Source organism: Bolinopsis microptera, chromosome 1 (assembly GCF_026151205.1).
Source record: "Bolinopsis microptera isolate Bmic1 chromosome 1, MBARI_Bmic_1.0, whole genome shotgun sequence".
Lineage (NCBI taxonomy): Eukaryota > Metazoa > Ctenophora > Tentaculata > Lobata > Bolinopsidae > Bolinopsis > Bolinopsis microptera.
In genome coordinates, this window is record NC_087072.1 from 22343282 (window position 1) to 22359587 (window position 16306).

At 41.1% G+C, this 16306-nt stretch overlaps 1 protein-coding gene across 1 annotated transcript; it reads left to right on the forward strand.

Moving 5' to 3' along the window:
- Positions 1-65: 65 nt before the first annotated feature.
- Positions 66-16153, forward strand: LOC134814473 (lysosomal cobalamin transport escort protein LMBD1-like). Its single transcript, XM_063822603.1, has 12 exons — positions 66-143; positions 291-361; positions 639-744; positions 1559-1691; positions 2852-3040; positions 3188-3447; positions 3657-3814; positions 13979-14093; positions 14299-14391; positions 14626-14824; positions 15035-15138; positions 15425-16153. The coding sequence occupies exons 1-12, from the start codon at positions 66-68 to the stop codon at positions 15530-15532; spliced, it is 1614 nt and encodes a 537-aa protein (XP_063678673.1). The 3' UTR covers positions 15533-16153.
- Positions 16154-16306: the final 153 nt, after the last annotated feature.

Sequence of the window (16306 nt, forward strand, 5' to 3'; positions counted from 1 at the left end):
TTTCTTCGATATATATTCATATCGACAAGTTTCATAAATATTATAATTATATCACTCTCAGGATCATGGCATTGAATGATACTATTAAGATTCCGTTAGAACTCTTTATTGGCTCTACCGCTACCTTTGGAGCCATAATATTGGTAAATACTAAACATTCGCTTACAATTTCACCGACCATGATTATTATCTATCTTCCCATTTTCCAACACAAATAAATCTAATTTTCAAAAAGAAAACACAACTTGAAATTATTTAAAGATTGCAAAGATAAAGATGCCCTCCCACAGATATGCATCATAGTGGTGACAGTGTACATCAGAAAGTTCGCACATGAAGCACATCCTGGCACCGCACCCCGGTTCGTGAGTGGGATGTGTTGCCATGGTAACAGTATGTCTCGTTCGTGAGTGGGCGGTGTTGCGCTCTTACGTAACATTGTAGCCGGGTCTGTCATAGAATTTCGGTTTGCCCGAATAACCTGGTAGAGAATCCAGAGCTGTGACCATGTCTCGTCCAAACTCCACGGTGAAAGCCGATTTTTGGAGAAACACATTTTTGCATGGCTCAGAGAATGTTAAATTTATGTAGATCTAGTCTGTTATTTGTTTGAAATTGACCACCAAAAACTGAATCAGGTTCGTGAGTGGTCTGTGTTGCGCTCTGGTCCTCATAACCGCTCTACTTCTTCCTGTTGATGTTTTCATGACTTCTTATCAGAAGTTTCCTAATGGAACTTGGCGGGTTAGTTTCTAAATTGTTTTCAGATAGTGTGCTGGTGTTGTTAAATTTACCAAACTTTCATATCCAAATCATGAAGTGAGATCTAACATTTTATCAAGTTAAGTTATTTATATATTACCCCGTAAATCAAGCGTGAGTACCTACTACCTAGTGCCTACTAGTGAGTACCTAGTGCCTGCTAGTGAGTACCTAGTGCCTACTAGTGAGTACCTAGTGCCTACTAGTGAGTACCTAGTGCCTACTAGTGAGTACCTAGTTCCTACTAGTGAGTACCTTGTGCCTACTAGTGAGTACCTAGTGCCTACTAGTGAGTACCTAATACCTACTAGTGAGTACCTAGTGCCTACTAGTGAGTACCTAGTGCCTACTAGTGAGTACCTAGTGCCTACTAGTGAGTACCTAGTGCCTACTAGTGAGTACCTAGTGCCTACTAGTGAGTACCTAGTGCCTACTAGTGAGTACCTAGTGCCTACTAGTGAGTACCTAGTGCCTGCTAGTGAGTACCTAGTGCCTGCTAGTGAGTACCTAGTGCCTACTAGTGAGTACCTAGTGCCTACTAGTGAGTACCTAGTGCCTACTAGTGAGTACCTAGTGCCTACTAGTGAGTACCTAGTGCCTACTAGTGAGTACCTAGTGCCTACTAGTGAGTACATAGTGCCTACTAGTGAGTACCTAGTGCCTACTAGTTCCTACCTAGTTCCTACTAGTGAGTACCTAGTGCCTACTAGTGAGTACCTTGTGCCTACTAGTGAGTATCTAGTGCCTACTAGTGAGTACCTAGTGCTATGATTGATTAATCTGCCCTCTCACCCAGGACTGGGCTGCAGATAACACGACACGTGCTGAGATAAACAACGCTATCCTGTACACCTACTACACGTGTTACAGCCTGCTTACTTTCTGTCTCTTCGTCCTCATACCCTTCGCTTACTTCTTCTTTGAGGAAGGTATTCATTTGTCCTTATATGGTAATGTAACTATAGCAACAATACCTTATATGGTAATGTAACTATAGCAACAATACCTTATATTGTTGTAACTATTACTTCTTCTTTGAGGAAGGTATTGAAATTAAATCGTATTCGTTAAAGTTGGGAGAATTTGGTAATCATGAATACCAACTATATCAACTAACAATAAATGTTTTTGTTGATAAGGCTATTGATTTCAAGGCTAACTATAGATGTGTCCAGATTTGGATTAATATGGTCTTATTAGCAAAGGAAAAATAAGTTGTTGAATGTTAAATTTATGTAGATCTAGTCTGTTATTTTTTTGAAATTGATAGACCACCAAAAACTGAATCAGGATCTTCTCTGAATAAGTTTAGTTTTGTAAAATTGAGTTTGTCGACAGCTGCATCTCCGAGCAACTCCTGTCGACTTCAGAATTAAACCGTTCCGCGTCATAGACTGTCAAATTATGTGAACTGAATTATCATAGTGTTATAATTGTGTCTATTGAATTCAGAGTCTGCTGCTTCTCAGGATTTTGTATTTAAAAGAAAGAAATATTGTGAATCACGCACGATAACCAGTAAGTAAGATGGGGATATTTTTACTATTCACAGTTTTGATAACCTTTGTCTGGATCTCTCAACCTCCGAAGGAAACCTTTCAAAGACCTGCTCAGACCGGGAATGGGAAAATTCGGTTGAATGCACTTAAGCGGAGAAAAACAGTAAGACGATTGTCAGTACGGCGGAGGACACTATGGCGGGGCTTTCCTAAGAGGGTCGAGAGTGCGGCGGAATCACATGGCACTCACATTACCATAGATACTACGGTATGAGGGTGAGAGGTTCTTTAATTAGAGCTAATGATAAAATGAGACCCACTAAAGGTACTAAATTAACCGGACTGCTAGTCGAACGATGCTGCGAGCCATCAAATTTAATTGGGGAGAAGAGAACTTCTGATGGTTAACAAACTGTGGATGTTTTTAGTTAAATTCTGATCTTTTTCAACTGAAGGATCGTATTTTTATTGCGTAATTGAATTTTAAAGATATAAAATAATTCTTCAGCGTTTTATTATCTATGCATCAAATAAAATGTATCTAACTATGTATAAAAGAAAGTTTAAGAATTTTGCAAACTTCTATTCAGGTGATTCTGAAGACGATGTTCCTGCAGCAGACAGACTGTGTTCAGCCTTCAAGTACAGCTTCTGCTTTGTCTTTCTGGTAGTGGCCCTCCTTCTCGTCGGGGCGTTTGTTCAGTTTGGAGACATCCCTAATTTCAACGGCACCATCATTGATGATCTCGATTCCTTAGGGGATCAGATTAAGCGGAAAGGTTTGGTTCTTGCATACTTGATCAAAATCATATTTATATATTTATGTCGATTAGCTTAAATACAGTATCCACCATATTTTATACTTACTTACTATTGACTTTCTTTGAAAAATTGAAGTTAAGATAAGAGCCAATAAATAACGGCAGGTGTGGAGTCTGCCCTATCCTTCACGATGGCAGTACTAACTTCACTTGGCTTGTTCGTGTACGTCATCTACTCCGCTTACGGACTGTCCGCCTTCCCGTTCAACTTTGTGAAGACGCGCGGTAGTGCTGCGCGGGAGCTGAACAAGTTGCGGGTGGATGAGATAACCCGGGATGAGAAGGAGAGACAACTTGCTTCCAAGTATGCTGACGGTCGACCTGTTATTCCCTCTGATCGGAGACTCCTGCAGAAACTAGCCCGGGTTTGTTTAAATAACTGAATTGTAATACATTTATGGGAATGTTTTGTACAAACGGTCGACCATTGTCCCCAATTGTATTAAATTGTGATATTTTAAATACAGTCTATATCACGATCTGATTAAAAACCATGGGGAATGTATAAAATTAATCAGTAAAACAACATGTTAGTATAAAGAAACCTGTGAAATAAGAATATACTCCCGGCCAGGATAAGGAGAGGTACAGTGAGCTCCAGAGGCTGGTTGAGTCGGAGCACGACAGCTGCTGGAACAAGATACTCATTTGCTGTAGACCTTTCAGTATCGTACTTGGCATCCTCCTCACCCTGCTGTCCCTTGCCTTTATGGCGTCTGTTTCTGTTACACTGTGAGCTTCTTGCCTTTTTCTTTTGTCTTATTAAAACTAATAGCTGTAATCTGTATTTTGCAGCGGTGAGTTTGAAAACATGGTCATGGCTCGAGAACATGCCAGTAGGTGGGTATACTGCACAGTGTTAAAACCCCCCTTCCGTTTAGCCGGTTCTTTTGTTATAATTTATAAACCAAAGTACTGTCTAAATAAAAATGGGGTGGGTCTATCAATTCTGATTTTTGTGTGGTACAACCACTCACTAAAATACAGTAACCCGGACCTGCTAGCTGAATTCAATGAGGAGAGATCACGTGCGAGGAATGAGATCATAGAGCCCACAGATTACCTGAAATGAAACACCAGAGTTGCATGCTGTGGGCACGGCGAGAAAGATTCCCTCTTACCGTAGGATGCCAGCAACTGTTGACCGTAATCGAGAGAGATAGAGAAAGAGGAACACCTGTACCTTTAAATGGGGTTAGCGGCAAATCTTTTCAACGTAACTGGAATCGATTTTTGGGTGCATGTTTACGATTAAAGATCTAAGATTAAGTAGTTCTCAGTTTTAGTCTGAATTGGTGCGTAATTACTCGTGAGCCTTCGTTTGAGCAGTGTTGTTAAATGCTAGTGAGTTATAATTTTCTATTTGTGTAAGCGTGCGGGTTATGGTTGCGTGTCCTGAGTCTGAGGTATCACTGAAGAGTTAAGTGAGTGCAGAGGAAACCAATTATTATCATCCAATATACCAGTGTTTACTTCAACCGTCGTATTGATAAAGGATTTCAAAGGATTTCAAAGGATTTCAAAATAAAATGATCATTACAATAAACATTGTGTCGGATCTAAATATTAAAAAATAAAGATAAAATGAAAGTCAAAAACGAAAAAACCGAAACCTGTCCTGAAAAATGCACGGTTGACGGTTAAAGTCTAAAGAGTTTAAAAACCGAGCTATTCTAAAAAGGAATGTTCATGACGCGAACAACCAGTCCTTTGTGTCCATGCCTAAGATCCACACATAAATTCCACACTAAATCAAAAGTGTGAAACGCACACGAAAAATAACACACAGTCGGATCCACGTTTCGCATGTTGAGTCCGTGAGTCATGTTGAAGGTCCTTCCTTTTCTTTTCTGTCACTCGGGGGGAACCTCCGCTTGTTCACTTTACTCAAGAATCTGGCAGTTTCTCTGATCAATAGGATATCCTTGAAGAGGTCGGCAAAGGTCTCCGCTCCAGAGGTGATCATGGTTCTCGCCTGCTGACCTATGTTTCGCCTCAGGTCGTCGTAAAGCGAACAATCCGTGAGAACGTGTTTCTCATCTTCAATGATCGGCTCAAACATTGGTAGTTCGGCCAGTATACCGACAGCTTCAAGGTCTGATGAAGAACAGTGCTTACAAATGCGACTGAGCGGATTTTCACGGTTGATGGCGTATCTACCGGTCTCGATGTTGAACTTATGAGCACTCATTCTGAACTGCGCCAGCCGCTTCACCTCTTCTCCACTGAGCTGCAGGTTCAGGTACGCTTCAGCTGTAAATTCACTTTTGATAGTGTTGTAGAAACTGAGCTTCCGGTTGTTTTGCCGCTCCTCGTTCCAACAGTTAATAAAAGTACTACGTAGTGCTGTTTTGAATTGGTTGGGGTAGGTCAACCTGCGAGATGATACTGACTGAAGGCTTTGTCGGAGATCTTCTATACCTTTGTACCATGGCAGATTGAGTGTGCGTTGTTCTATGAACGCCTGTCTGGCTAGACTTGTGCAACCAGCTCTGTCCATTTGCTCAAGTCGGTTGAAATACCCAAATACTTGCTTTGATGCCTTTATCACTAGGGGGCAGCGGCCTGTATCACCCCATACACTCGCATTTGAGGTTTTTCTGCCCACTCCTAAGGTCCACTTGAGGAATGAGAGATGAAGCTTTTCGAGAGGATCTCTTGCAGTCTCCTTCAGGAGAGATTTGGTGTTGATATTATCTTGATAGTTTCTGACAAAGAGAGTCTCTGGGAGCCACACCTGACATCCGTATGTCACAATCGGTACCACAAGCGCGTCGAATAGCTTGAATACGATTGTTCGCCTGAAGTGTCTTAAGTCAATACTGCTTTTTAGCGCGAAGTAGCTTCTGAGACCTTTTTGCTTCAGTTTGTTCTGTGCTACTGCTGAAGAACCGTTGAGGGTAAAGGTTATCCCGAGGTAGCAATATTCTCGAACTGATGTGATGTTGGTTTCGCCGAGTTGGAATGTCAGACTCTCTTTAAGGAGCCTCCCGGAACGGTTGAACACCATCACTGCCGTTTTTTCGATGTTAACGGTTAGTCCCCATTCGATACAGTAACTGTGTAAAACGTTTAGAAGTTTCTGTAGTCCAGTATGATCAAGGGCAAGAAGTATAAGATCATCAGCCCAGAGGAGATGAGTGATATTAACATTATTCAGTTCAGGGACGTTGACTTCCTCAGCGTTATCCAGATCTAGGGAGAGTTGGTGGATGAAACACTTGAACAGCTCAGGAGACATCGGGTGACCTTGCTCAGTCCCACAGTGAATGTCGATTGTCTCTGACAATCTGTTCAACAGTTTGATTTTTGCTGAGGAATGTGAATACATCTGCTCGATACATTGAAAGTATCGACCTCTTACTCCTAGCTCCCAGAGTTTATAGAGCATGGCATCTCGGCACACAGAGTCGAACGCCTTCGCGTAGTCGACGAAGCATCCATATAGCCTCTTTTTCCGTTGCGTTACATACTTTTGGATGCAAGTTGAGAGTGTTAGTATGTGGTCACTCGTCTGTGCTTTTTTACAGAACCCTAGCTGGTTTATGGTGTCTGGACAGTTCAGTGACCGGAATGTGAGTAGGCGCTGTAATAAGATAGTTGAAAACAGCTTCCCAACATTGCTCGCCACGGCTATCGCCCGGTAGTTGTTCGGATCGTATACACTCCCCTTTTTGTGCAAGGGGGTAACTAGAGAGGTCGTCCATGGATACTCCCCGAGTTTCAAACAGTGGTTGAACAGGTTGAGAACAGCTGACAGCATTGGTTCATCTGACGAAATGAGGAACTCATTCAGGATTTTATCTTCGGCGATGGCTTTCCCTTTCTTAAGGCCTTTGATGGCGGTCCGAAGTTCCTCTATTTCGATATCTTTGTCCAGAACTTCCACGAGTTCATGAACACGAAGTTCAGTCTTTCTGCGTTCCGTGAAGTCAGCAGTTTCTTCATTCGGGAGGGAAGGTTTTGAGTACAGCTCTTTGAAGAATTTACAGAAGTTCATCATATCGAAAACGTCCAGCTTTGAGCCATTTGAGGAGAAGCTTTTAAGTTTCTTAAAGCGACTCCAGTTTATGTCGCGCCCCTCGTCAACATCACGACAAAGAGATTCCACGAACTTGGCCTTCTTCTGTCTCACGAGCTTTCGATATTCGCGGCGTTTGTTGTAGTAGCTGTCTCTCAGTTCTTTATCAAGAGGACTTTTACCGTATGTTTTAGCTAATCGATTTAGTTCACGTTTTTCGATGATGCAGGCAATATCAAACCATGGAGACTTCGGTTTTGCCCTTTTGTATCCCCGAGTTTTCCTATTGAGGGGTTTTTGTTTATGTTTTCTAGGTCTTGGTAGGGCCTGATCAGCCATATCACGATAAATGCCGACGATGTTTTCATTGAGCTTAATGACATCCTCCTTTTTTACGCAAACAGCTTCAACCAGTTCCGCGATTCTGCTTGCAAACTGGGGTTCTTTTTGGACATCTAGGAACTGCTGTTTATTCTCTGAAGCATTCTCGTCCCATTTGTGTTTTATTGGGGCTGGCTGGAGCGAGGATAGAATTTCGTCCGGATCAATTATATAATTATGACTTAGTTTCAGTGTGCATAAGCATGGGCGGTGGTCTGAGAATTTCGTAAGATCTAAGACCTTAAGACTTTGCACCGATTCCCTTAGCATGGGGGATGCTGTTACGTAGTCTACAACGCTGTGTCCATTGTAATTAATTGAGGTGGGTTCCCCAAAGATGTCTCCTAGTGTATCACCATTAAGAATGCTAAGGTTCAGACTGGATATGAAGTCCAGAAAAAGTTTTCCCCTTGGGTTTACCACAGAGTCTTTGCTTGATCTTGTTGATTTTTCTGGAAAGCTTGCGATTGTTGAGAAAGCCTCGATGTCAGCTGGAGGTTCATCATCAAAGTTAAAGTTGAGGTCCCCTGTTCTTGCATTGAAGTCTCCTAGAACCAGTTTCTCGCCGAGATCTGTGTTTTCAGCAACAAAGTCAATAATGGATTCGAGTGTTGACTGGGTTGGTCCACCATTGCTGTTTTTCAGTCTCTTTTTGTAGGATGACTGCTCTGGGGAGTCGTATACGTTGATTATTGTGAACTTAAGAGTATCATCAGTGGCGGGGCAAAAAGTCACCGCTTGAATATCTGGATGGGAGCTTTTTACGGGCTTGAAGTCTCCTGACAGGGATCGATGGACCCCCACACATAGCCCACCGGAGCGCGAGCCGGTTCTAAGGCTATTGTAGTATTTGAAGTTTGGAAGGTGGAACTCAGCCTTCGTTTCCTGCAGGCAGAATATGTTACACCCAATGAGAAGTTTGACGAAGTCCTCATCATCGGCCTTGGGGCCCTCTTTGAAGGACATTGCGTCATGAATGTTCCACGACAAGATCCTCATAAGGTCTTGTTGGTGGCTCGTAGTCCTATCAGATATAGAATTAATCATTGCGCTTCCTTTTCGGTTTGTATCCAGTTTCGTCCTCGTAATTCCCGTGACTGGTCTCCATGTCTACAGTTCTATAAAGAGAATCACGAAACATCAGCCAGGTTTTCCGTTGGCCTCTTTCTGAGAGGAACAGTTCTACGCCATTTTTTCCTGTCCCTTTGTTTATGAATCCACCGAGATTACGATTACACGATGTAAAGACACGGTTTCGGTATTTTTGTCCTGATCTGAGGTTGCTCACAAAAGTTGACAGCAAGCCATTAAAGGATTCAATCTCCTCGGTCAGACGAGGGTAGCCAGGGATTGGGATGATCGCTGATAGGCAGAGTTTAGCCGTTGTCGATTCGAGGATGTTGTAGACCATCTGTTTATATTTACCGAAAAGATCGTCAGCAGAAAGTTTGAGCCAGAATAGGTCTTGAAATCCTGTATGCACGAACACGACATCTGGTTTTGTGTTTCGCACTTTTGATACGAGGCCTCCTTTCGAAATGATATCGTCGACCGAGAAGGCTCGATATGTGCTGATCTCAAAACGACTGCTAAATTTGGTCCCGTCGAATTTGTTGAAAAAATCATCGTGAACAAGGAGACATTTTCGGTTCGACCGCTGGGTCGGATGTGATCTTCCTCTTGGTGTTTCTGGGCTGGTCTGGGCATTCTCCTTTGGTGATTTTTGTGCTGGCTCCTTGTGGCTTAGGTTGTTAGCAGATACGGTTTCTCCATGAGTGCTATTTACTGTTGCCACATGGCTAGTTGGGATAGAATCTCCTGTATTTTCAGTTTGATCTATTCCTGGAGTCTTATCCTTATCAAGATCGGTTTTCTCGGAGGGGGGCTGTGATCGACTACTTCCTTCTGGTTCATGTTGTCGGCATTGGCCATTGGTATCGTTGGCTGTTGAAGTTGTGGCTTCTTCCCGGTCCTCCTTCTTGTTTGATGGTTTCCTAGGTCGTTTAGTACCCAGTGGTGATGGGGCTGTCTCACACGAAAGCCTCGTGTCATGGCTTCCTAGAACCTTGATATTCTGTTGTTTTTTTGTTCTGTCACTGCAGTGATTGCTTGAGGTCTGGTTATGATCTCTTGTCGAGTTGTCATGTTTAGGTGGACCTCCTGACTTGCCTCTAGTAGGAGCTAGATGAGCACTAAGGCGCCGAGGGGAGTACAGCTGGTTGTTTTCAGATCTAGCGGAGGAACCAGGGATACTAGGAATAGGTATACTCTGCACTTCAACCTCATCCTCAGGAGGGATCATGTACGCAGACTCCTCGATGACTTCACTTTTAGATCCTATTCCCTCGATAACAAATTGTTCTTCCTCGATGAAAACCTGCTTGCTTCCTTTTGTTGTTGTTCGGCGGTTGTCAATCAAACATTTCATATCATTATTAAAGTGTTTAATTGAGTAATTCAGATAGTCGTAGCCATGGGTTTGTTTCAGCATTGTTGCGCAAATATCGGCATCAGTGACCCTCTCTAATTCGTGAAGAAGACGGTCATAGTTTTTCACTAAGGCATCCACATCCGCCCGTCGTCTGAGATCCGTATATCCAAGGTGGGTAAAGATCGCCTCAGGTTTCGTATCCATAATAGTGTTGCAGATGTTGTTAAGGTTTTTTCGGGAGGAAATTGTTCTGAGCATTGATATATCACTATTGATATATCACTCTCAACTAGGTGTGTCTGCCCTGTGCTAGGATCTAATTGTAATATAAACTATAGAGGCTATTCTCTCTTCGTGGGGAATGGGGATCTAGTTTAAAATTATTGGAAAGGGGTCGTTCACATATTACGTAATCATTTTTTGGAACCATTTTTACCCCCCCCCCCCCCCCCTCCGTAATCAGTTTTACACATAGCTATTGTGTCAAAATAACACTAGCGTAATCATTCGGAACCCCCCCCCTCAGCTGATTACTTACTAGACGGCGCTCAGCCTGTCAATCCGCCAAATTCTCTATGTTTATGAACATAATAGCCTGGGGTCCCCAGGTTACTGATTGCGTAATATGTGAACGACCCCAAATAGCTACGCCTGCTTAAAAAAGGGGCAAGACCTGCTTCGTTACTAAATTTAAATATAAACAAACTGGTATTATAATTATCATTATTAAACAGGATCGAGCTGAGGTATTCTCCTGGTACTTGAAATTTATATACTCGTTGTCTTTTTATATATAATACTTCTTTCAGTTACACCAGCAATGTCAGTTCTAAAATATGTACTTCCAATTTCCAGTGTAGTTATAGCGGTGGCAGGATCAGTTACCAATTTTCTTTCTCTATCCTACTTTGTCAGAAAAGTTGAAAGAACTTTAAGCTGAATATGTCGGACTTTCTCCTTTCGCTGTTTACAGTCATTAGTGTCGCCTTTTATTTCTGCGAAGGATCAATATGTGGCAAGGACAGTATTTCCACCAAAGGTGCAACCGCCGTTTTTGATCTCGCAGTGAACAGTTCTGCTTTTGCTACATGTCTTCTGAGTTTCACAAGAACCATCTCTCTTTGCTACCCTTTCTACCAAATCCAGAAGAAGGCAGTTGGGATAGCAGCACTGATTTTCCTTGTGCAAGAAGTTTTGAGGGTCTTGATGCGGTTTTATTATCACTATAATTCTGAGACAGAGAAGGAATATATGGACTCTCTGGACTTAGACATTCGTGTTATGATAGTTGTAATTTCATTGATAATTGTTGTTAACCTAGTTTCTTCCGTTCTGTCTGTGTGGAAGCTTTGGAGGAACCAAACGAAGCTCGGAGTAACTCCAGTTAACGGTGATAACGAGGGTCCTCGAACCAACACCAGTCAGAGAGCCACCATCACTATCCTCATAGTCACCATTCTCTTCTGCTTCTTCAATACCATCTTCTGTATCTCCTTGTTCTTCGTAAGATATTATGAAGAAAATAAGGATGATATTTCACAACCACAAATGCTGTTGCACGGAGTTCCGCTTTGGCTCGCTGTTCCCCTCAACTCAGCCATCAATCCCATCATTTACTTTATCAGAAAGAAAGACATGAGAAATTATATAATGAAGGACCTTCTGCCTAGATTCGTTTGTTGGTGGAAATAATCCATCAGACAAATCAACTAAGGTAGAATAACGTCGCCTTTTCAATCCGTAAACTTGAAAAAAAAAACTTGAGATCAGCAACAGAGTTCTTTACTGAACATTACGAACTTGAGTATCACCTCAATTAAGACAAACCGAATAAATAAAAAACATGTCAACATTACTTTCTTACAGCTTTACAGCTCCATTCGCATTGGACTGTGTCCCAAATGGTCCTTCCAGCGACTAGCAAGATGGCTACTTTGTTAAGAGAAGATAAGTGAAGGTCAGATGAACATAGAAACCGATGGGGTTGCCCCCCCCCCTACAGTTTCCTTTACACTTCAAATAACAGGCAGGACTATAAAACTCTTTAAGGATAGAAGTCGAGGGAGAATCTCACCGCCTGAAGGCAATGCCTGTGACGTTGTAGTACGCGATGGAAGAAGAAAAACACACCAATTCTTATAGAGAAGATAGATAGTATCCAGAATCCCCGATCAGTGCAAATCTTCACTTTAAAAATCGTACCTTGGTTTATATCCCCGCTTGTGAATTTGGATTAATTTATTTTGAATCTGTTAAAACTAATCAGCGTTGATCAGAGAATATAATTAGCTAGGGGGGAGGGGGGTCCACTCTCCACTTCCCGAGCAGATCAATAATGCCTACCATCTACCATTCACCTCAAAATAGTTACTGGTAGGTGGGTCTCCACTCTCCACTGGGGGGGGGGGGGGGGGGGGAGGGGGGTCCACTCTCCACTTCCCGAGCAGATCAATAATGCCTACCATCTACCATTCACCTCAAAATAGTTACTGGTAGGTGGGTCTCCACTCTCCACTGGGGGGGGGTGGGGGGAGGGGGCACTCTCCACTCCCCGAGCAGATTGATAAAGTACCAGTTCATAGGGATGTGCTCCAAAATATTTTGTATACACCATTTGAAAAATACAAGTATAAGTTCGCACGTAGATTTAATAATTTAGGTCATCAAAACGTCTCCTAACACGTTTTGAATCCCTTTTAAAGAGTTAAATATAATAAGTGTACTTCAGAATATAGATGAGAGTAGATTAAACTATTGATACAGGCACTGACCAGACGAGCACTTCTGCTACATCTGGCAACTTATCTTACCTAGAGCTGAACACTGAGACGTGTCTCCGCCAGCACTGTAAGTGTTGTCAGGGCACGGTTCACAGATAGATGAACCAAGGCGATCCCATAGCCGTTAAACTTATCCCGTCACATAATACTAGAGGGAATGTAAAATTAATGAAAAAAGGAATTCTTCTAAATTAAGGTTTCTGTCGCTTGTAATGTAGTTACTACTGGGGGATGAGACTATCATTAAATATCCCAAATAAACTATTATCCAAAAGCTGCGATAAGTTGCCGCTGTTTTGATGAGCGATTCTATTGGCGAAAATAGACAACACTTTGATAATTTTACTTTTGAGTTCTTATATAGTTGATGATAATACGCGCATGATGCTCTCAGTTTCTCTGCTCTACAAGAAAGGAGGGGAAATCATCCTTTTTCTGATGGGAAAAAGAGTGTTATACATATTTATGAAGCGCAAAGTCATGCTCAAACTATAAGAGTAAGGGGTCGTTAACATATTACATAATACATGATGGGAGGGAGAGTCGGAGGGGGTTTCTAAATGATAACGCTAGTGTAACACAATAGCTATGACATGTAAAACTAATTATAGAGGGGAAGAGGGGGTTAAAAATTGGCAGAAAGTGATTACATAACATTATGACCCTTAAGCTCTGCTACAGATAGCTACGATCTACAAGAGCTATTGGCATTAGAAAGAACAGAAAGCACAAAGCCATGCTCAAACTACTTCTATACCTTCGTGCTTTGGCCTACAAGAGATATTAGTATTACACAATAACATTAGTGTACGTTCGCAAAGCAGGCCATTTTTCGTGGCTTACAAGAGATATTAGTATTGCACAATAACATTAGTGTACGTTCGCAAAGCAGGCCGTTTTACGTGGCTAACAAAACGATTAATGTGTACTACTGAAGATATTTGAGGCTCCAAGGACCACTTAACAATGAACGGTTCCTCAGTAGACATCGGTGAAAATCGGTAAAGCTTTAACTAGGAATCGACCTAGGTTCCTAGCCTTAACATTTGTCTTTACTTTATGCTCCCTCTCTATCATAATATCATTAGCCTTTCCTTTATATTACCTTTTGAGTTCGTATTTCTAGAAGACGAAATAACACGTCTTACCGTTAACTGCAAACCGCCAACTTGAAACTCTAAACTTAGAACTTTTTAAACTGACGTTATTTAATTAACTTTTAACTATAAAAGTATAAACTCTGAACTGGAAACTGATAACTCTCATCCCACACTTTGTTTCAGGGTAGACAAGTACGTGTACTCCAACTACACCCTAGGATACGTGCTGACCACTGTCCACTACAAGTACAGTCCCATCAACTACCTCCTCACCTACGCTCAACTTGTCTTTCCACTGGTTTCTACTGCTAATATTATGTTATAACAAAAAGAGTTTCTCCTCAATTTATTTGTGATCACATGATGGAGTCATGAATCGTTGAGAGTCAAGATTTAATCAGAAAACAGATATTAAGCAATATGGTTAAACTGGATACACATTGAATAATATTGCTTTTAATAATAATTCGATCAATTCCCAAATGTGCACCTCCTCCCTTCAGGACTACATAATTGTGCTGCTGATTGTGTTTTACATCGCGAGTTGTACTGTCAATGGTATCCGGAGAATAGGAATCTGGTTCTTTTGGATCAAGGTTTCTTCTTCAATCTTTCTTCTTCAATCTTGTTTGGATCTTCTTGATAATTATAATCATCTTTTCTTGGTTGAGATATGCGATCCTGTAACCAATTTGTAACTTATTTTTAAGTATTCAAGTTATTATGTGTGGACGTTAAGTGGACGTTCACTCAAAAACTTAACACCAAATTAATAAAACGAGCGTAAGGAAAGCTAATTAATAAATAATGGAGTTTATTAAACTGTTCAGATGTTCGAGGTGGTCCCGAAAAGGACGATGCCACAAGGACTGCTGCTTCTCTCTGCACTCTTTAGCTACGCTATGGTGGCTCTCAACCAGCTTATGTTGGTTGCTATGCCAACTTACTCCACCTACGGCAGTCAGCATTACATGGTTCCCGACAACGGTACCATGGTTATAAAACCTTGCGACAACCATGCTCCTGCAGGTTTTATTTCAAACCTTTTTCAGCAGTCCAGATTAGTCTAAAATACGTTCTATTCTAACAATATAAAATGTTGAATTGTTACCGTACCAGTTTTTTCTAATTAACACCTTATCAGTGACGTGTTATTATTACACATTATCATGAAGTGGGGTATGAAGTGTAAGGCATTATCCCACATAAGGTATTAATTTGTGGACCCCCGTTTTTCAGGTGAATGCCAACTAACGCAGCTGGCCTCAATAATCACCCGGTTTACAATACATGCTAACCTCTACGGTGCTCTGGTAACTTATCTTCTCTCCGCATTTGTTGCAGTGAGTCATCCCAAGACTCATGTTTTGGTGTTTGTTCGCTTTTCATTCTTGCTATGATTTTTGTTACAATTTCAACTCAAAACAACGTTTTTTAAAATTTAAAAATTCAAATAAACTTTACATCAATGTATTACAGTTATATTTAGAAAAAACCACAATATCTTCTGTGAGGCAAAAACATGGAAAATGAGAGCTAGAGAAATATTCCTGAGATATATGTTAAATATATGATCAGACCAAGACAACTCGAACCTTCAGCCTCAGAATAATGTAATTTATTTTGCAGGCCTACGTGATTGGGTTTGTAGTAGCAGCGGTCAGACGGAAACGCTCCATCCTGGAGAAAGCAGCAGGAAACCGAGATGCTGAAGATGACCCTCTGCTAAATTTGTGATCAGTAAACTCTCTCAGTCTCACAGTACAACACCAGATCGAATTCAAATCGGTCGAGATTTAACGGAAATTAATAAAAGCTATTCTTAGACATTTCAATGACTGTGCTTAACCATCCGTGAGCAAGAACATTTGTTGAACAATCTTGCTTTGATTTCAAAAGATCTGTCATCCAATTGCTTGCTTATGATAATTGATTTGATTTCAGTACAGTTGAAAAGTTTTGGTTTATGCAGTTGATTTAAATGTAAATTATGCAATATGTTTTTAAAATCTTTTCCATTTTCGTATCAAAGCAAAAAAACTTGCATGCTTTTTCATTTTTATTAAATTAATGCTAAATTGTGTTATCGAAAAGTTTAATTGTTTCGCGAATGAATTCACTCTGTTAATTGTAGGAGATTTGTTAATTACCCTACTATGATCCGTGTATTTGTTTTAAAATGTGATTGTTATTCAAGATTTGTTTAACACAATTATTTTCTGTGACCATGTTTTTTAATGCGCTTATTCAGTTTGCTTTTACTAAAGTTAAACTATACAGATTTACGATTTGTTGACGGATAAAACAGGATCTAAGGATCTTCCATACCACTTTTAATAGAACGCCAATTATACTTTCAGAGGGCCGTAGATTAGTTTATCACAAGCTAACTCTGGTGTTTTGCCTATAAACAATAAACATCGGCGTCACAACATCGCGTGTCCTAAGATGAGGGGAGATATTTCAGTAAAGTATGTACGTGATCTCCAGTTTCTGCGGAAATTGTAATTC

Excerpts from the sequence above, each read along its gene's own strand:
- LOC134814473 (XM_063822603.1), top strand. The coding sequence starts at position 66 with ATGGCATTGAATGATACTATTAAGATTCCGTTAGAACTCTTTATTGGC. Across the intron at positions 745-1,558 it reads TTCCTAATGGAACTTGGCGG|GACTGGGCTGCAGATAACAC; the intron begins GTTAGTTTCTAA and ends CCTCTCACCCAG. Across the intron at positions 14,825-15,034 it reads CGACAACCATGCTCCTGCAG|GTGAATGCCAACTAACGCAG; the intron begins GTTTTATTTCAA and ends CCCGTTTTTCAG.